The following is a 21817-nucleotide window of genomic DNA, read 5'->3' on the forward strand; positions in this document are numbered from 1 at the left end:
CAGTTGGCTCCTCTTTCTGGACAGCTGGGGACAGGAGAGAAAGAACTGCCGGGCATGGAGAGATTCCCAGCTGTGATTTGAATTTGACACCCAAGTCCAGATAGTTGGTAGACTGGTGAAAGCCAGAATCCACCATGTTATGCCCTCTGTCTTGTGTCAGAACCATGGAGGATGGGAGGAATCCATTTGGAAGTATTTGAACATGGGCCCTGAGAGAAGCCTGTAAATGATGTTATGAAAACATATTTACTCCTGCTGATACTGTTCACCTACATGATGTTACAGTAGTTGTTCAATCCATCTGTGTGCTACTGAGCTGGATGTTTTATAAATGAGGGTTGATCGCAGCAGTGAACTCTGACCTAGTATTGATTCAACAGAGCAGGAAGAGACGTACAAAGACGGAACGTTTCAGCTGCCGCAATATCCTCTATGTGAAATCAATATAAAATCTTTATCCCCCCCCCCCCACACACACACACACACACACTATAGTAACATAACAGGAAAAGGCACAGGGCTAGATGTTACATGAACATTTATGATTTTCTTAAGTTAAATGAAAACAGTTATATAAAACAAAGACAAACAAACACTCTCCTCCCAGCATCTTGCCCCCTATTACAATTCATCAGTGTGAAAGGAACCCCCCCCGTGGGTTAAAGGTCACTGACCTCTAACCCTTCACCCCAACATGCCTGTCTGTCCGTCCATTAGAACCACAGCTTTGGTTCAGACTAACTGACACATGGTTCTGATTGATGCCATGGCAACCAAGGACACCTGCCCAGTCCTCTCGAGACCAAACAAATGTCAGGCTATAGAGAAACAGAGATTTTGTGTACAATACTTACATTCACACAGTTACAGAATCACAGACCCAAGGACTGTACTGCACTAGAAGATGAATTCGCTGGTCAGTGATACAGAGCAGGACATCAATCTCACACACACTCTCTCTCTCTCTCTCTGGGGTGGGTGTGGTCCAATTACGGTCTGAGATATGAATCGTAAAGTGTGTAGTGTAAAGTCCTGGTGTTATGGTCTCTGGTGGGTCTCCACCGAGTTCAGTTTCGGTTCTAGATGGCCTGGTCTTGGTGGGATCAGTAAAGTCTAGATAGATCTGGTCTGAAACAGTTATTGGTGTGTTTTAAATCCACTTCAGATCAGGCCAGAACTCTGCTGCTACTCCTCCTTCCATCCAGGCCTCCAGCCATGTCTCTTACAGCTCTGAAACAACATGACACAGTGTTAGGACTCAACGTACTGGAAAATACAGCATGCTTGACAAAATACATGTTTAAATCAACAACCTTTTACTGTTGTTGTATTTTACACCCTGCATCCTTATTCTTCAGCCTCACCATCTCCCAACCCATTGGCCCTTGGCCTCCTGTCCTCTCTCTCCTGCCCATTGGCGCTCTCCCCTCTTTCCCAATTAGCCCTTCGCCCCCCCCGTCCTCTCTCCCCATTCGCCCCCTGTCCTCTCTCCCCATTGGTCCCCCGTACCTCTCTTCTGCCTCACCATTGGCCCTTGGCAGCGGTGCTCCTCCTCTGCTGGGACAGGCTGTAGATCTCCTGCAGCTGTTTCTTCTGGTCATCACTGAGGGGCGTGGTCAGAGACTGGTACCAAGGCTGGTCAGTGTTCTGGACCCCTACAGTACACACAGGATAGAGTAAGGGTTAGATGCCTCTGTGTGTGTGTGTGTGTGTGTGTGTGTGTGTGTGTGTGCGCGCTCGTACATGTATGCATGCATATTTGTTTTTCCTGTGTGTGTGTGTGTGTGTGTGTGTGTGTGTGTGTGTGTGCATTTGTGTGCGAGTCGGTGTGTGTAGATGTGTAACCACTTACTGAGTAGGGCAGCGGTGAAGAACTGGTACTCGTCCTCTCCATTGTCATATTCCAGAGGCGTGTTGTACTCCTCCAGGGGTGTCCCCTCCAGCCCTTCTTCATCCCAGTAGTCTTCATCATCCTCCTCCTCCTCATCGTCCTCGTGGCCTACTCGTGTGCAGGTCTGCTGTTGCATCATGGCGTTACAGTTCTCATTCACCTCGTCCTCATCACTAGGGATCTCCTCTGTGGACGCAATACACACGCAGACAGACAAACAGAATGAATAAACTTTTTTTAAATGCACAATTCTTCTTAATGCTATTTTAAATATGCCAAATTACAGTAACAGCTGCTTAGCTAACATACATAACAATTGACTTCATCCTAACCTCCCCTGTACCCTGCTGTTCCCAATAACACACCTATATTCCCAGAAGGTAAATCAACTCAAATGGAGCGAATATGGAGACTAAATGGAACACTCAAAGTCATTCCCTCTGAGCTAGTCTCATCTACTACCTTTGTGTCTGACTGCACAACAACACTACAACCCCCAGAAGCACTCTGAATATTCTGGAACAGGTTCTTCACACTTGACTGAGGAATGCCAGCACAGCTGCCCTGCGGTATGTAGGGAAATGTAGTGCAACTAATATGACCTGAAGGCAGAGTGAGAAGTCAAGCGAGAGAGAGAGAGAGAGAGAAAGAGAGGTCCATAGGTGTTGAAACCTGGCCATAGATGTGTAAAGCAACACACATGAACAGCTGAGGACTGATTCCCACCACATCCATAGCTAGTGTTAGTAGTGTCTTAATCTTCTACCATTGACATTATCCCTGGCCCTACCCAATGGCTTCCAAGAAGCGGGTTTGATTCAACAGTATTAGCATCTCTCCTTTCCTTTTCTCTCCTCCTCTCTTGCCTGCTCTCTCCATTCCCCTCTCATTTGTTCTGTCTCCTCTCCTCCTCTGTCACCCGTTTTCCTCCTCTCACCGTTCTGGTCTTCCTCCGGTACCCCAGTACAGGCCAGAAGATCTGGCTTGTTGAGGCGGGAGGAGTAAAGGTGTTTGAGCCCCAGGAAGAGGAGCAGGACGCTGGGGACAATCTGAGCCGCTATCCCGTCTACCACCACTGGCCTGGAGGGTAGCTCCATCAGAACACTCAGTCCGATGATACACATCTTACGGTCATGGAGCCTGGGAGAGAGAGGAGTGGAGAGAGGGAGAGAGACAATGAACTCCAGGTAGGTGGTGAATTAATCATGTACAGTGTACTGTAGTAGGTATAAGTATTGCATGTCCCTTATGTTTTTACACTGCTATAGGAAGAACACAGTGTGACTCAGTGATAACTAACAATATAGTTGATGAAGTGGACCGTAACAGTATGGGTCTAGTAGTATTTAGGGACCATGGTTTAGGACACGTTGTTTATCCACTGTGCACTTTATAGTGGGTAGTGTATAGGGCGTAGGATGTAGGATGTAGGGCGTATGGCTTAGTTTATACACTTACCCCAGGAAGAACTCAGTGTCATTCATCCACTGGTTGATGAAGTGAGCGGTGATGGGCTGTGGGGTGTGGGGGAAGTGCATGTTGTCCAGCGTGTGGATGAGCAGGGCTGGGTTGTAGTAGAGAGCAGCGATGGCCACCTGCAGACACATGGTCCTCAGCTCACTGGACTTCACACCTCTGGTTAGCCGCTCCAACACAACCTCCACAAACAACGGGATACACTGGAGGAAGGGGGGAGAGAGTGAGAGAGAGAGCGAGTGAGAGAGCAAACAAGAGATACAACTGTGCCAAATCACATGCGGGTGAGAGAGAAGAATCAATTCAATATTGATAGCAATCATCCCTCCCAACGGGAGATTGAGGGTATGAAAAGGAAAGACCGTGCAAACTGATTTGGGCTGAACTGGGACCACTTCTACCCTTAAATACTACCCAGAAGCCTTCGCGGTCCCTCTCACCTGGTCGATGCCCCTCCCCCGACACTGGAGGACGATGACCTCTAGCAGCTTAGCAGCGTGACACTCTGCATCCTCACCTGCATCACTGGTCAGCACCTACAGTACAGGAGTCAAAGCTCAACATGGGACACTTCATCAAACTCTACCTGAACACACACACACATATGCTCACACTCACCTTTTTGCACATGTTGTATATGACCTCTAAATATTTGGGGTTGGACAGGAGCGTGTCTGTATCCACGGTAACGTAGTTGTGCAAAAGAGGCATCATATCTGAAAGAGAACAGACCGTGATCATCAGCATGTTTAGCCAGTATCACCATCATGCTATTCAACATCACATTCACTGTGATATTCAATGTTCACCGAGACAGGAGTGTAAGCCCAATATTCTCACTCAGTGACTCAGTACTCTACCCGTGAAGTAGTCAAAGCAGTCGTGCTGGAAGACCTCGTAGAGCACCGCCAGTAGCTGCCACATCTGAGGGGAGATGGTCTGGCAGGTCAGCCCAAACCCCAGGGACAGAATCTCCTCGTAGAACTCTGGAGGGGAGAGAGAAGAGGAGGAAACAGATCATCGAATTGATGTTTCCCTTTGAGAGATAAACAATCTTCCACAGTGACCCCCCCCCCCCCCACTCTTCCTGAAGGAAACTAACATTATACAAGTTATCACATAACCCATTCATTAACATAGAGCTGTATTCTCTCCTTACACACACACACACGGTGCTTGGTTATCTGGGAAGCACCTTTTGATAATTAGACCGTGCTCATTGTGCGACGGAAATGGACAAGGTGTTATACAAGACGGGGAACAGCTCAATGGAACAGGGAAGTGAGATTAATATGGTTATTGTGTAATGTGTGTGAAAAGCACACACACACACACACCCACAAAAGGTCACACAGAAGAATAGACACACAACGCAAACAAATGAGTATGTGTGTACACACAAAAACAGACAGTGACGTGAGCACACACACCTGCCATACCTATGATGGGCTTCTGCAGCACCAGGCCTATCACCTGTAAACAGATGCCCTCCAACTGCTGAGTGATCTGAGAGAGAGAGGGAGATGGAGAGAGGGGAAGAGAGAGAACACGATAACGAAAGAACGAGAGGCAGTCAAGAGGGTGAGAGAGGAAAGATACAGGCAGAAAGAGAAAGAGAGATATCAAAAGGTCAAAGATCTATTGATCCCAGGCTAATATCGGTCTGACATAGGGAGGGCACAATTACCATATAACCGACGGTTATGGATAAAATAACAGTCATAAGCGTAAAATGTGGCACGAACAGCTGACTGAAGACAGAGCGGCAGGGCAATCGTACGGTTGAGTGTTTCTGCGTTAACATGGACTCATAACAACGTTATGAAATGTACACTGTTCATTCAAATGATGTTAACTGGTGTGGCTCATGCAATGGAATGTATTTCTGTAATGTCAGTGGAGTTGAATCAACAAATCACGGCACATATTGATGGGTACACTTCCTGTTTTTACTTCTATGGGTACACTCGCAATGGCCGCCAGTACACCCATCATACCATCATTGACTTGAATGGGGACGCCCGTTCTATTCATTCTATTTCTATGGAGGCACATGTGGTCAGGAGCGGAGAGGGAAAACGGTTATTACAGAGAGCACAGTCATTTGGCTGGCCAATTACTGTCATCCTAAATTCCATGACCGTCACAGCCCTAGTCTGACATACAGGATGTTCAATAACACTGTGTGTTCACACAAAGCAGGGGAGAGGGAGCAAATCAATCACCAATCATCACACATTCAACTGGAGCTTCAGAGGACTCGATTTGGAATAGGGTGAGCGTGTGTGTGTGTGTATATCTGTAGAATGCGTGAGTATACAGTTTGTCTCACCTCCTTGTGGTCCTCCATAACAGTGAGTATGGTGTCTATGGTGCTGAGGATCCCCAGAGCCATCACCGTCTTGTCTTCATTCTCCTCATACTCTTCACTCTGTAGCACCTTGGTGAAGATCTCAGCCTGGAGACACACATATGCAGGGGGTGTTAAGGCTTTCGCGTGTTTCGGTTTGGCTGTGCTCGCTTAAAAAGACCTTCGCTTGAAAAAACGAGGGGGGGGAAGCGACAATAGTACTGTTTGTCCATCTTGAGACGCCGTAGCCAAAATAGTCTGAATTAAACAAAAAAAAAATCATGCTTAGGAGATCTTAGTCATGCAATTTTACATCTAACTAAGATGTTTGGTGCAGTATTTCTTCGCTACCGAATTCGGCTTGCCTCGAGAGAAAAGTGTTCACGAACAGCCAAAAAACAACCCTAGCCGAAGACCAATCAAACAAAAACGTCACAAAATGTTGTCATAATATATGCACAAACTGTTTCAGATAGGAAGCATGCGGGCGCCTTTACACACACACACAGAGACAGACACAGAGCGACAGACACAGAGCGACAGACAGACAGACAGAGACACAGAGAGACAGACAGACAGAGACACAGAGAGACAGACAGACAGAGACACAGAGAGACAGACAGACAGAGACACAGAGAGACAGACAGACAGAGACACAGAGAGACAGACAGACAGAGACACAGACAGACAGAGACACAGACAGACAGAGAGACAGAGAGACAGACAGACACAGAGACAGACAGACACAGAGAGACAGACAGACACAGAGAGACAGACAGACACAGAGAGACACAGAGAGACACAGAGCGAGGTTAGATGCACTCTTACTTCTCACTCTTTATGTAGAATCATACTGGTGAAGATTGTATGTATACTAAGACTCTTTCACACACACACAGAGATCCTGTTAAACAGTAGAGCATGCCAGTGGAGGCGTAGGGGGCGTACCAGGTTCTGGGTCATGTCGACGGCGATGACAGCCACTTCCTGGTTGTACTCGCAGATCATCTTCTGAATGACATTAGTGAGGTCATCGTTCTCCGTCTCCTTGATGACGTGGAGCAGCTCCTGCATGACAGGCCGGATGTAGGGCCTGATGTAGACCTTAGCTAAAGAGAGGGAGAGAGAGGGTTCAGAGTGCGTGTGTGTGTGTGTGTGTGTCTGTGCTAGCGACGCTTGTGCATTTGTGTATGCATGTGTGCACGTCCGTGCGTGTGTGTGAACCCCAGACCTTGCTCCTGGTTGCTGACCAGTGTCTGCAAGGCGATAGCAGCCTCCACCTTGACGGGCATCTCCTTGTCTGCTACCAGGCCCTGTTTGACCAGCTCCACCGCATTCCTCAGGACCAACTCGTTATGGAAACGCAGCGGGCTGAACGAATGCAGCACCCAGCACGACTGAAGACAAACACAGGGTCACAATCACTGATCTATATACCACACGGATGGGCATCGCTATCAGTGTGGAGCCGATCCACATTATGTACAAATCAGCACCGTCCACTTCCAGTCACCAAAATGTGCAGTGGTGCTTCCCAACACGATCACCAGCCTGAAGAGGGCCAGTAAGTAAAATAGCAGGGGTGAGGAGGGTAAAGAAACACAGGGAGGGGGATGTTTAATCCATATAAAACAGGACTGACAGACCATTCTGACTCACATGGATGGACTGTATGGAATGTAGCACCCAACAGGACTGTAGGTATAAAGAGGGAAGGAGCCATTTTAAAGATCGAAGAACTGCTCACACACAATAACACACACACTTCTATTTTACCTTCATTTAACTAGGCAAGTCAGTTAAGAACAAATTTTTATTTTCAATGACGGCCTAGGAACAGTGGGTTAACTGCCTTGTTCAGGGGCAGAACGACAGATTTTTACCTTGTCAGCTCAGAGATTCGATCTTGCAACCTTTCAGTTACTAGTCCAACGCTCTAACCACTAGGCTACCTGCCGCCCTACATGTTCTTACACACCCATTCTCAGCTCCATGTGAAGGGTTGGGTTAGAGGGGCCCTGGAGTGAAAGCGCACGCATGCGTGTGTGTCTCACCCTGGCCCGGAGGTATCCCAGAGGGGAGTTGAGTAGAGGGAAAACGTAATTCTGTAACATCAGCTCCATCTGCTCCCTGTACACCCTCTTCTACAGGACGACAACAGGAAGACAACAGGAACAGAGGACTCAGTCACAGATAGACTAAACAGGCCATAAAACAGGCCATAAAACAAGAGGGGAAAGTACAGAGACAGCCACACTTGCTGACCTTCAGTAGGAGTTCGGCCAGTGAGCCGATGACGTGCAGCGCCCCATCCTTCCTGCGGGGGTCAGCAGAGGGCTCCATCATGATCTGGTGGCAGAACTCCATCATCTGGGGAAGAACCTAGGGGGGGGGGGGGGGGGTGCAAGTCATTTCAGAGAAGACTCAGTTAAGGAAAGGAAATGAGGAAAGTAATCTATTTAGGACTGTTGGGTAGTTTTTGTTTGGTTCTTGTGTGGTTCTCCACTCACCTCCTTCCTCTTGCGGGCTGCTTTACACAGGAGGCTCTGGGCGGCGGTGGCAGGGAGGGCATGGTCATCATACACATCTGGAACAGAGAATGAAACGCAGCCAAGATCACAATTTACCTTATCTCTATTCTGTGGAAGCCATACATTTTCAACCTAACATGTCATTATGTATACTGACCATTCAATGTCCCATTACCTCCAAAACTACTAACTGATTGAGTTATAGAACGTGTGTACTCACTGAACTTCATGCGGATGTACTCGTATGGATCCTCCTGCCACAGTTTCTCATCCTCGTCTTTGTAACACATTAGAGGGAAGATCACCTCTTGGCTGATGGTCTGTGGAACGCACAGTACACACACACACACTCAGGTTAACTACTAAAAGTGGAATGGAATTGTAACATCGTTTTCAGAAGCATAGCAGTATTCTGATTAGCTCAATTACTAAGTATATAAAACAGAAGATATAAATGCTGACATAAAGATTAGACAAATTTAACTTTGATCATCACCTGCCACATACTGTAACTCAATCCAAAATTGTAATGTCACAGACATACCACCGGTATAACAATGTGTAATTTCACATTTGTGATGGAAAAGACCTAAATATAAATCAAATCCATTATTATTAGCGTGTCACAGAGGTACAGGTGTAGTGGTGTCTGTCTGACCCGCCTGCATGTGTGGCTTCATGTGTTTCCAGGTGAGGGAGTGAGACAGGCCCTGGTTCAGGTAGTTAAGAGACTTCTGGAGGACGTGAGGCGTGACATACTGCTTCTGTCGGTGTTGGTCCAGCACCTTCAACAGGACCTGAAGGAGACCACCCAGAGACGAGGTCACACCAGATCGTACGGGGTCAGACTAAACAGAAGACTACTGCTGCTCACACCACACACACACACACACCCACCCACCCACCATTGGTAGATGTGGACTAACAGACATCTATACATTCAAGCGGGATGTCATATTTAGAATGTTACAAACTCTTACCTGTTGGATCCCTACAGCGTACGTCTTCAAGAAAAAGTCTGCAAACTCAAAGTACTCCTTTGTCACGTTGCCTGGGCTTCCGTACCTGCCACACAAGTATAGAACAACATGGTTAGACTGAAAAAAAGGCTACGATCCACAAACAAACAAACAAACATATTCACATCAACATACATCCAAATTCATCAACACACAAATACATCTCCCGTGTCCCCTCACCTCTCGAACAGTCTGGTGATGATGTGTAGGGCCCACTTCTTACTCTTCCACCACACCAAGTCAGGACGGTCATCCTCATCCACTTCCAACGTCTCCTAGCAACCACACACAACAGAGGTTCGCCACTCCCTTTCAATAAAAAAACGTAGGTCGAAGAATTCGCAGAAGGCTGGCAGGTCTACACAATAAAGGATGAAGAAATAAACCTTACTGGGGGGACATCTCTGTCCATAACAGCTCTGAGGAGCTCCATCCACTGGGTAATGACTGTGTTATTAATCAGCTGGAGAGGCAGGGAGTACTGCAGGAGCAGAATAGAGAGACACTGGTATTAGTATCACGCACAATTGCACACGCATGCCACATGCAGTCAGTCACAGACACTTGCACGCACAGTCAGTCAGTCACACACACACACACACAGTCTTTTCTCTCACCTGTACGAGAGCGTGGAAGATCTTGAGGATCTGTTTCTGTATGAGGACAGAGAAGATGGTGCAGTCAGGCAGTAGCTGGGTGACGAGCTGCTGTATACGGGGCAGGAAGATCTGCATGGCTGCTAGCAGCGGATCCCTCTCCTCCGCCTTCTTATACCTGACACACACACACACACGCACGTGATATCATCGACAACAGGCTGGGTGTAATGACTGAAAAATGTAAATGAAATAATCATTTATATCACTCAGCTTATACACTAGAACTACTAAACTAGGACTGAAAATGGTGGCTCAAAACACCGCATCGTTACGACTTGATCACTAGTGAGAGTGACGGGTCCCCAGGTGGGACAAACAGCGCCGGTTGGTTGACTCACTCGTAGGTCTTGACAAGCTGGTAGAGGGCCAGGAGGCTGCCGTACCAGCTGCCACTGTTCTGAGACTGCAGATACAGGCCGATCTTATCCACTATGGCCGTCCAGCGCCCAGGGAAGTCATGCTTTATGATGGCTCGCAAACACACTGTCAACTGGGCCCTGGGAGAGAGAATACACACACATACATCAGCATTGTATTCTTTCTATAACATGCCATCACTAAACGATCCTCACATCCCTCTTCATTGGGCACTTGTAGTCCCCAATGAAGTGACCCGGTTTCAAAGACTCTAGGTAGAGCAGAGCAGAGGACCGGAGCAGGGCACCACCTTCCCTGAGTATCAGGCTAAGAGGTAAGGGTTAGTAGGTTAAGGGAGGTAAAGGAGGTTAGGACAGCAGGACCCACCGGATGGACTCGGGACACTGGATGATGGCCTCCACGATGTGGTTTCTGATCTGCGTGCGGTCGTTCTCGTGGATGTTGAAGGGGAACACCACCTCCCCTAGAGAGGGCTCGCGGTCCTGCCAGTACTGGCTCACCATGTTCTTTAGGTAGATGGCCGCTGGCAAACAGAGATCACTCAGACTGGCAAGACTGACACAATTCTACCTTACAATTCATTCATTCATTCATTCATGTGCCAGTTTCCTGGACACAGATTAAGCTTAGTCCTGGACTAAAAAGCATGCTTGATGAAGAACCTTCATTGAAAGTGATCTTTTGCCCAGGACTAGGCTTAATCTGTGTCCTGGACACCGGCCCAAAGTGAGGCTATTATCAGTGTTGTTTATAGTTGTTGCATTGGTCCAGTGATGTTTTAAAAACAGCCAGATGCATGTCTTTATGTCATGTTCTGAGGCAAGGTTCTTACCTGCTTGGCGAACAGGGAACTCCACCTGTTCAGACACAATGATCTGGAGCAGAGTGGGGGCGAAGTTGATGATCTTGTACGACTGGAACACACAAAATAAGACACTGCTTTAAAATGAGCTCAACCCAAATCGGACCACATAAAGTTAAGCACCTGACTACTTCAGGTGTCAGCTTCACATCTACAGCGCACAGTGAGCACAGTGGTCAAAACAATTATATGATGACCGAGCAGAGTGTAAGGAGGTGGACTCCTTACACTCTAACTGAAGAACAAGGTAAACACAGAGCAGGTGAAGCATGTAGCCTATTCGCTCCTCACACACTCACATCAATCTTGCCAGACCAGTTATCAGATTTCAGGTTGTAAAAAAGAGCCAGGGTCTGTCAAAGTTATAACCAGCAAACAACAATTAAAAAAGGAGGGATATTTTGAACCGAATTCTTTCTCTTTACCTCGCTCTTTCTTTATCTCCCTCCTCTCCCTGTCAGTGTTCTGTCTCCAGCAAATGCTCCTAATTTCACTTGGTTGAATAACTGACTGACAGGCATTTCATACAGACACACCAATCATTTGTCCCGGTTAGAATTCACCGGTCAAATCCAATGAACCATCGAAATTGTAAACTTTTACTATCGCTGGCTGAAATTGCTGCATTTGTTACAATGTTTCAACTCGCGCGTGACGTCTACAATTCCACTCCAATCGGACACTTGCTAGTTACATTGTTTCACGAATAGCTCCATCTCCGGACTGCTGCACAGTGGGCGCACTCTCCCTCACAATTCTATTGTTCTCCGGTGCAACAGTTTGTGTTGCAAGTTACATTACATGTCAATCTACTGTTTCGTGTCCTACACAATAAACAGAGAGATGCAAACATAAGTTATAGAAGGACTAATCATTGATCCCGAAACACGGCCTTATTGCGATCCCAAATCATAAACACGGACAACCCTTTCTGGAAATGGGTTCATGCTGACCGGATAACAAAAACAACAAAGTTATTTTGGGCATCCACCCACCTGATTGAGTTCGTTTTCAGCCGCTATCCGGAGGTTGGGATCGATCGTCCCTTTCAGGGCTTGAATTATCCGATTGGGATCCATAATGTAAAATCCAGGTCTAATCGAGTGTTAATTTCTATGTTTCACAATCACATACATGAACTGCTTCAGATTCGGCAAAGCGTTATGGAGCTGCCCTAGCCCTGCCCCATTTTACCGGCAATCAGCAGGCGGTGGACGCAAAGCAATGTAAATAGTGGCGATTTACGGTAGCCCTTCTTTCTTGTTCTCTCTGTAATAGGTATAGACATTGCAGAGATTTGTCTTTACTGCCACCTTAAGAACTGGAGTGGTCATGACTGAAAATGTCCCTTCAGTCAATCATTTGTGGTAACCTTAGATTTGACGTGATGTTTCTTAACCAGAGGCGTAGGCAAGGGTGGGCCCACTGGGGAGCCAGGCCCACCAAATCAGATTTAGCAACAACAAGAAAACTGCTCTTTACTTGTCAGTGTTTCAAAAAGGCCATTAGTCTTTTTACATAAACATGCAAACACTATCATATAGAATTCATAGCAAGCTGTGCACGGAGTTAGTCCGATTTGATGAAATATAACAGAACAGATTAACACAAGAGCCAACTGAAAACCACACCCCCAATAACCAACCAATATGACAGCATTGAGGCATGTCACTGTGCTTCTATGGCTAAATACACCATGCCACTGCCTACTTCGTTTGGTCATTGGACACAGCTGACAACTTTTGAAGAATGCTTGGAGTGAGATTTGCTATGTGAATTTCATTGCCCCTTTGGCACAACCCCTAGACAGGAGGAAATGTTACTATTTTAAAGCTAATTTCCTGCAATTCTATGAATTTTGACATGGTTTAGGCCTATGACCATGGTGGAATATATATTTTTAAACACAGGTCAGGTGTATTCAGAATGCTTTGAACATTAAATGAACACTCAAAATTGGACAACTTGCTACTTTGCCACTTTTGGTGGGTGAAATACAAAGTATGCCAAAAAATGTAAACACTTTTAGGTGGTTTGACACTATTCAGACAGTAATGAAATGAGATAGGGAGACAGGCCAATGCTAGAAACTGTGGGAAGGTTGGAAGCAGGGATTAATCCCTGTTCTCAGGTGGAAAGTTGTGTGCAACAAGTGGCAGGGTGTTACAGCTACATCAAGTTTTTGGCCAGGACATTTGAATGGTTTATGGCAGTGGGTCTCCTTGTCCATTTACTGGTTTCAAGGTAAGGACACAAACATTTTATAATTTGGGTGAACTATCACTTTAAAATAGGTTTTGGGGAAAAAATCCTGCTTACTCTTAAGGAGGGTTGGCCACCCCTGATCTGTGTTTCCCAATTGCTGGGTATTAGAAAATGTTCTTGTTATAAGAATTAATTTCTCTAAATCACCAAAACTTCAAGAGAAATCTAATGAATATCAATATTCAGGAGGTTTATGCCTACTGGTTGAAGATCCTTGCCATCATCTTACTCTAGAAAATGTTTGAGTTGCCTAGCATGTCCACAATATTAAAATGTCAAATTATATTTGATTCCTGCAGCATTTCATATCCAATGCTTATTTGTAGGACTTGTTCAAAACTGCCCATGAATGGCTACAAAAATAGACTGAACAAAAATATAAATGCAACATGTAGTGTTGGTCTTATGTTTCATGAGCTGAAATAAGATTGCAGAAAATGTCCATATGCAGAAAGCTTATTTCTCTCCAATTTTGTGCACACATTTGTTTGTCCACCAGAGCTTTGGCCAGAGAATTGAATGTTAATTTAAATTCTATTCAATTCAAGGGCTTTATTGGCATGGAAAACATTTAACATTGATAAAGCAAGTGAATTAGATAATAAACAGAAGTGAAATAAACAATCAAAATGAACAGTTAACATTACACTTACAGAAGTTTCAAAATAAAAAGACAATTCAAATTTAACGATGTGTAAATAGTTAAAGTACAAAATGGAAAATAAATAAACAAATATGGGTTGTATTTACAATAGTGTTTGTTATTCACTGGTTGCCCTTTTCTTGTTGCAACAGGTCACAAATCTTGCTGCAGTGATGGCACACTGGGATTTCACCCAGTAGATATGGGAGTTTATCAAAATTGGGTTTGTTTTTTCGAATTCTTTGTGGATCTGTGTAATCTGAGGGAAATATGTCTCTCTAATGTGGTCATACATTTGGCAGGAGGTTAGGTGCAGCTCAGTTTCCACCTCATTTTGTGGGCAGTGTGCACATAGCCTGTCTTCTCTTGAGAGCCAGGTCTGCCTACAGTGGCCTTTCTCAATAGCAAGGCTATGCTCACTGAGTCTGTACATAGTCAAAGCTTTCCTTAAGTTTGGGTCCGTCACAGTGGTCAGGTATTCTGCCACTGTGTACTCTCGGTCTCCAAATAGCATTCTAGTTTGCTCTGTTTTTTTGTTAATTCTTTCCAATGTGTCAAGTACTTATCTTTTTGTTTTCTCATGATTTGGTTGGGTCTAATTTAGTTGTTGTCCTGGGGCTCTGTGGGGTCTGTTTGTGAACAGAGCCCCAAGACCACCTTGCTTAGGGGACTCTTCTCCAGAACTCACAACCATAAAAGGCTCTATAACTGATTCAAGTATTTTTAGCCAGATCCTAATTGGTATGTCAAATTTTATGTTCCTTTTGATGGCTTAGAAGGCCCTTCTTGCCTTGTCTCTCAGCTCGTTCACAGCTTTGTGGAAGTTACTGTGGCGCTGATGCTTAGGCCGAGGTATGTATAGTTTTTTGTGTGCTCGAGGGCAATGATGTCTAGATGGAATTTGTCTTTGTGGTCCTGGCGACTATCATTTTTGGAACTTATTTTTTTGTCTTACTGAGATTTACTGTCAGGGCCTAGGTCTAGCAGAATCTGTGCAGAAGATCTAGGTGCTGCTGTAGGCCCTCCTTGGTTGGTGACAGAAGCACCAGATCATCAGCAAACAGTTGACATTTGACTTCAGATTCTAGTAGGTTGAGGCCGGGTGCTGCAGACTGTTCTTGTGCTCTTGCCAATTCGTTGATATACATGTTGAAGAGGATGGGGCTTAAGCTGCATCCCTGTCTTAGCCCACGGCCCTGTGGAAAGAAATTAGTGTTTTTTGCCAATTTTAACCGCACACTTGTTTGTGTACATGGATTTTATAATGTCTTATGGTTTTCCTCCAACACCACTTTATATCAATTTGGATAGCAAACCCTCATGCTAATTTGAGTCAAAGGCTTTTTTGAAATCAACAAAAGCATGAGAAGACTTTGCCTTTGTTTTGCTTGTTTGTCAACTAGGGTGAATACATAGTCTGTCGTACGGTCAATTTGTAAAAAGCCAATTCGACATTTGCTCAGTACACTGTTTTCACTGAGGAAATGTACGGGTCTGTTGTTAATGCAGAGGATTTTCCCAAGGTTGCTGTTGATGCATATACCACGGTAGTTATTGGGATCAAAATGAGTCTCCACTTTTGTGGATTGGGGTGATCAGTCCTTGGTTTCAATAATTGGGGAAGATGCCAGAGCGAAGCATGATGTTAAGTAGTTTTAGTATAGCCAATTGGAATTTGTCTGTATATTTTATAATTTCATTGAAGATACCATCAAAACCACAGGCCTTTTTGGGTTGGAGGGTTTGTATTTTCTCCCGCAGTTCAATGTAATTGGAGAATCCAGTGGGTTCTGGTAGTCTATAATAGTTGATTCTAAGATTTGTATTTTATCATGTATATGTTTTTGCTGTTTGTCCTTTGTTATAGCGCCAAAAAGATTTACCCATACATCTCCATTTTTGGATAGATAATGCTGTGTTTGTTTAGTGTTTTCCAATTTTCCCAGAAGTGGTTAGTCTATGGATTCTTCAATTACATTGAGCTGATTTCTGATGTGCTGTTCCTTCTTTTTCCGTAGTATATTTCTGTATTGTTTTCGTGATTCACTATAGTGAAGGCGCAGACTAAGGTTTTCTGGGTCTTTTATGTTTTTGGTTGGATAGGTTTCTCAATTTCTTTCTTGGTTTGATGAAGAATTCAAAAACCTAATTGCCAGTGTACATTTTCTTTGGTTTTCTGTTCAAAATGTTTTGATTTCATAGGGAAGCTGAGAGCTCAAATTTACTGCTTAGATTTTCTCTGCCAAGTTTACACCTTCACTATTACAGTGGAACGTTTTGTCGAGGAAGTTGTCTAAAGGGATTGAATTTGTTGTTGCCTAATAGTTTTTTGGTAGGTTTCCACACTACATTCCTTCCATCTATAGCATTTCTTAATATTATTCAGTTCCTCTGGCTTTGATGCCTCATTATTAAGTATTGATCTGTTCATGTAGACTGATTTTGCTGTGATCTGATAGCGGTGTCAGTGGGCTGACTGAACTCAGATACTCCGGGTTGAGGTCAGTGATAAAGTAGTCCACAGTACTACTGCCAAGTGAGGAGCTATAGGTGTACCTACCATAGGTGTCCCCCTCAAAGCCTACCATTGACTATGTACATACCCAGCGTGCGACAGAGCTCACAAAACTTTTCAATGCGTGAGAGAAGAGGTGTGCGGTGAGTGCATGAGAAAAGGGTGAAATGCCTGGCAAATAATCCTGTGCCTCTATCACAGTCAACAACTCGTTTTTAGCTTTAAAAATGCTAAATTCTCTAAGCGCAAAATGTGTAGTACAGCATGAGATGAGCTATAAAAAAAACTGCACATTTCCTCTGCCCCTGTTTTACAGGAAATTTCCTGCAACATTCTCTCAGCCCTTATTCAACATTATATTCTCGCCTGTACAGTTCGAGAGGAAACTTTCCTGATTCAGACCCTAGTTTCTGCCTGAAGTAGACCTCAATGCAATTTAACGTCGGGCTTCCAGTCAACGCTCAGCCCTACTTTTAAGTAGGCTACACTTCATTTAACATGGGTAGCCTTCACACAACACATTTATTAGGATAGTTTAGTCATCTTTCAACATTGAGACATTTTCTTTGACGACAGCGTGGTCATCGGGGAACCGTTCTATACATGCCTGTAAAATAGAATGGTGATGGGGGAGTTACTATTATACTTTAGCATAATACGGCATATACTCATTGTGTTTCTGGTTGTAATGTAGACGACCTGTACGTACCATACTCAATGAGTGACCTGTCTGGTGAGTATGCAGGCCATGGAAGAACTGCGACATTGTCACCTTCCAGGAATTGTGTGCAGATTCTTGCGACATGTGGCCGTGCATTAGCATGATGAAACGCGAGGTGATTGCAGCGGAAGAAGGGGCCTCCGGAACTCGTCACGGTATGTCTGTGAATTAACGCTCTAATCGATCAAATGCAATTGTGTTTGTTGTCCGTAGTTTATGCTTGCCATACCATAATCCCACTACGACCACGGGACACAACATTGACATCAGCAAACCACTTGCCCATACACGTGGTCTGAAGTTGTGAACACAGGTGTACCTGTTTAATGATTTATGGTAAAGGCATTACGTCATGCTGTGTAATCAGTTTCTTGACATGCCACACCTGTCAAGTGGATTATCTTGGCAAATGAGAAACGCTCACTAACAGAGATATACATTTTTTTAAAGTCTTGTGCATATGGAACATTTCTGGGATATTTATTAGCTCATGAAAAATGACACCCAAACACTTTACATGTATATGTTCAGTGTAAATACATCTAAAACATCACACAGCCTACATATCAGTATATACACTCACAAAACAATGTAGGTTAAATAGGGGAGCACTATTGTGCAATGAGGTGTTTTTTTAATCCACATTTGCAGTCCACTTGAGCAATCTGAGATGGAACGTAGTTCCTTGCAATGATGGCTCTAAATAATACTGTACGTTTTCTTGAATTTGGGGACTGTGAAAAGATCCCTGGTGGCATGTCTCGTGGGGTAAGTGTGTGTCAGAGCTGAGTGTAAATTAACTATGCAAACAATTGGGAATTTAACACTCCCAATTGAAAGAAAAGTGATGCAGTCAATGTCTCCTTTACCTTTTTAGCCTAGAGACTGGCATGCATAGTATTGATATTAGCCCTCTGATAATACTGATTAAAATGTGCCTCAGTTCTGGGCCAGCAACAGTTTTTCTAGGTCCTTTACAGCACCTGACCATATAACTGGGCAATAATCAAGATAAGATTACGTTAGAGCCTGCATGACTTGCTTTGTGGAGTCAAAAAAGAGCATCTCTTTCACCGACAGACCTCTCCCTGTCTTTACAACCATTGAATCAATATGTTTAAGTAATTTAGTCTCCTCAACAGAACCATTATTAATGATCAGATTCAGCTGAGTCTAGAATTTAGGGAATGATTTGTACCAAATACAATGCACTTAGATGTTTCAGACTAGTTTATTACTGGCCACCCATTCTAAAAGTGACACTCTTTGTTCAGGGTTGCAGTGATTTCACTAACTGGATGCTGAGCGTATAGGGTTGAATCATCAGCATACATTGACATACAGGCTTTGTTTAATGCCTGTGGCAGGTCATTAGTAAAAAATAGAATAGAGTAGAGGGCACACCACACTTTACATGTTTAACATTAGCGATGCATCCATTAAAGAGAACCCTCTGATCTATTCAATAGATGGTTCTGAATCTATGATAATGCAGAGGTTGAAATGTCAAGTATTTTTCAACACGGTGTGGTCAATAATATCGAAAGGCTGCACTGAAATTTAACAGTACAGCTCCCAATCTTTGTGTTTAAATATAAAAAAACACTTTTACCCCCCTTTTCTCCCTAATTTCGTGATATCCAATTATGATCTTGTCATTGCTGCTACTCTCACGGCTGGTTGTGACACAGCCTGGGGTCGTTGGAAATATGTATTTTCCAGATGTAGAAATTCAGAAGCAAAAATGTGCCTGATGAAAGTTGAAAAGAAGTCATTTATAGACATCAAGGCTATGATTGGTTCAGCTTTGGTCCGGAAGTACCAAAAACCAATTTTCAATTGATGTAGAAGTCAATGCCATTCCGGAACTGCACCAAACAAAAAAAGACTCCCAAAAGGCGCCAGTCCTTGCTTACTGAGGTGCCGACTAGAGTGTTGCCTTTAATGAATTCCCATCTGTGGTAAGCATACAGTTTGCAAAACATAAACTATGTCCGGAAAGGACCGAACAAAGATGTTGGCTCCTGCTTACTGGGGTGTAGCCTACAATGTCAGCCAGCAATGTCATTTTATGAATGCACACCCATGTGGCAGGTCTACAGTTTGTAAAACAGGTCCTTGCATTGGCTTTATTAGTCTTGATTGCTGTGACCAATCAATTTGACTGTGTCATCTCTGAATATCAGCTACCCAACTTTATCAGGAGTTATCGCAAGCCTGTTTGCAATGTGTTTACTATGATCTATGATCACTATGATCAGCTTGTCAAAAAAAAATGTACAGACAAACTTGAAAGCACTAAATCATGCCAATGGGGTAAAACTCCTGGACAACAGTGATTGTCCATTTTAATTTGACCCGTCGTATTTTTAGGAGAAGTTAATTAACATGACAGCGCTTTTTAAAATCGTTTTTTGTTGTTGTTGAGGGCCATTTTAGGTTAGGCTATTTGATCAGAGAAATGCTCTACTTGCTGTTGGTACAGGAGTTTCCAGCGTAGGCAGGGGCCTGGAAACTAACCAACGTTACTCTCCAACGCAGACCACCACCTATCCACCAGTAAGTAGCAAGTCAAAAAAATAACCTACTGACACCAGGCCTACCAAACTACGCAATTCAAAAAAGCTGTCACGAGACAAACAAAACACCTACAGAGTTATCACTAACTCCACATTTTCTCCCAGAGAAATTACTCACACCAGTCAAAACGGTGCGTTGCCTGGATATCACCGGACAACCAAAAACACTGCTACGTCTCTAAGGCACTACACCAAACACTTATGACTAGGCAGTGAATACCAACCAAAGCACATCCCAATTAGCATTAACCCATCATAATGTAACAAAATACTATCCACCAAAATGTTTAAGAACCAACCTTAAGATCCCAGATGAGCCCCCACATCACAAACCGTCTCCTAACAAAAAATGGAGACAACGTGGAGATCGAGTAACAAAAATATTTATTAACTATACTTAAGGACACTACAAACAAGTAACAATGGTGTGTAAGTGAGTGGTTGCATGCATCAATGTGATAATGAGGGGTGTTGTAAGCTGCCAACACAACAAACAAAATCCAACAGTGTTTATGCATGGGGAGGGGGGGTGCAATTTATCCCCAGGACACACCCGAGCCCATGTGTGTCCCATTTAGCTGATGACACTCCCGGCTCCACCCACCGACATGCTTTGAAGGAAAACAAGAGCAGAGAGAAAGAATTCAGCAGACAGAGTGGGAGTGTTGTCACAGTTTGAGACCAGGCACCCGGACAGTGTGCTACTAAAGCCCCTGATTGGTTGAGTCATGTTTGTTAGTACTGGGCTGGAACAAAAGCCTGTACAGTCCCCAGGAACAGTACTGCGTTAGAGACTGGCTGCCTAGAGAAGGGTTTGAGCAGCAGCAGTAACCCTGGTGTGTCTGGGTTGTTCACTTTGCTGTTTTACTATAGGAGGTGGTATAAGTGAGGGCCTCATGGTGTCAACTGACCTCGGCTATTACCACCAGCAATGGGACTTGGCTACGTACTGTACACTGAGTGTACAACACATAGGAACATGTTCTTTCCATGACAGACTGACCAAGTGAAAGCTATGATCCCTGACTGATCACTGATTCTATCAGTGTGGATGAAGGGTAGGACACAGGTTAAAGGAGGATTTCTAAGCATTGATACATGGATTGTGTATGTGTGCCATTCAGAGGGTGAATGGGCAAGGCAAAATATTTAAGAGCCTTTGAATGGGATATGGTTGGTGCCAGGAGCACCGGTTTGTGTGTGTGTGAAGAACTGCAACTTGCTGGGTTTTTGACGCTCAGCAGTTTCCTGTGTGTCTCAAGAATGGGTTAGCATCCAAAGGACATCCAGCCAGCATTGGAGTCAACATGGGCCAGCATCCTTGTGGAATGCTTTTGACACCTTGTAGTCCATGCCTCGACGAGTTGAGGCTGTTCTGAGGGCGAAAGGGGGTGCAACTCAATATTAGGAAGGTGTTCCTAATGTTTTGTACACTTTTTTACTTGACAATAATTACAGTTTTCAAACACAAGTATGAACAAAATCTAGTCTGGAGTGAGTCTCAATGGATAATTGACCCTTAGGGCTGGATCAAAAGTCTGGGCAGTGGTTCCTCGGGACCAGGACAGAGGAAGAGAAAGTTACATTAACCCTTGCTCACCTTATCAGGTAGGGGCAGAGGAACCATCCGTTTTCCTCTTGGCCATCAGCATAGCATTGATCTTAGCAGCCATCTCCATGCCTTCCCATTTGCCGTAGGCTTGCCCCTCTGCGATGTCCGGGGCCCCTGGAGACCTGCTCCAGGGAAACAATAGCTGAACTGGGACACTTCATATTGAGAATAGTTATCCAAGAGCTAGGGGCTAATTTATCTGGCTGGTTAGCTTTTCATCTTGCTCAAGCCAATTTTGCAAGGCTGGGTTGGAGGGCGAGCTAGTGTCTGTTAGGTGAGGTTCTGTTACAAACAATATATACATTTACAATAGGCA

The 21817-nt window shown here is 44.4% G+C and overlaps 1 protein-coding gene across 4 annotated transcripts; it reads right to left on the reverse strand.

Moving 5' to 3' along the window:
• Positions 1-521: 521 nt before the first annotated feature.
• LOC110500168 (importin-8) lies at positions 522-12434 on the reverse strand. Of its 4 annotated transcripts, none has more exons than XM_036957517.2 (25): positions 12162-12434; positions 11137-11218; positions 10671-10827; positions 10265-10423; positions 9885-10041; positions 9659-9748; positions 9448-9542; positions 9229-9313; positions 8911-9045; positions 8469-8568; positions 8228-8304; positions 7983-8099; positions 7772-7861; positions 6949-7114; positions 6666-6826; positions 5700-5825; positions 4807-4873; positions 4228-4353; positions 3986-4083; positions 3808-3903; positions 3350-3570; positions 2829-3031; positions 1853-2077; positions 1510-1655; positions 522-1230 (listed from the first exon to the last, which is right to left on the reverse strand). In XM_036957517.2, the coding sequence occupies exons 1-24, from the start codon at positions 12243-12245 to the stop codon at positions 1522-1524; spliced, it is 3051 nt and encodes a 1016-aa protein (XP_036813412.2). In that variant the 5' UTR covers positions 12246-12434; the 3' UTR covers positions 522-1230; positions 1510-1521. The 4 variants fall into 4 exon arrangements, with proteins under 4 accessions (XP_036813412.2, XP_036813411.2, XP_090071166.1 ...); XM_036957516.2 differs by having other exon boundaries at positions 4798-4873; positions 12162-12414; XM_090215040.1 differs by having other exon boundaries at positions 1526-1655; positions 12162-12401.
• Between the last annotated feature and the right edge of the window lie 9383 nt (positions 12435-21817).

Source organism: Oncorhynchus mykiss, chromosome 21 (assembly GCF_057628025.1).
Source record: "Oncorhynchus mykiss isolate SJ-2025 chromosome 21, ASM5762802v1, whole genome shotgun sequence".
Lineage (NCBI taxonomy): Eukaryota > Metazoa > Chordata > Actinopteri > Salmoniformes > Salmonidae > Oncorhynchus > Oncorhynchus mykiss.

What these genes read in the sequence shown, in the direction of transcription:
- LOC110500168 (XM_036957516.2), bottom strand. Translation starts at nt 12,245, where the DNA reads ATGGATCCCAATCGGATAATTCAAGCCCTGAAAGGGACGATCGATCCC. An exon ending in CTGAAAACGAACTCAATCAG is followed by an intron (nt 11,219 to 12,161) that starts GTGGGTGGATGC and finishes TGTGTGTTCCAG; the next exon opens with TCGTACAAGATCATCAACTT. An exon ending in GTACATCCGCATGAAGTTCA is followed by an intron (nt 8,305 to 8,468) that starts GTGAGTACACAC and finishes TCTCTGTTCCAG; the next exon opens with ATGTGTATGATGACCATGCC.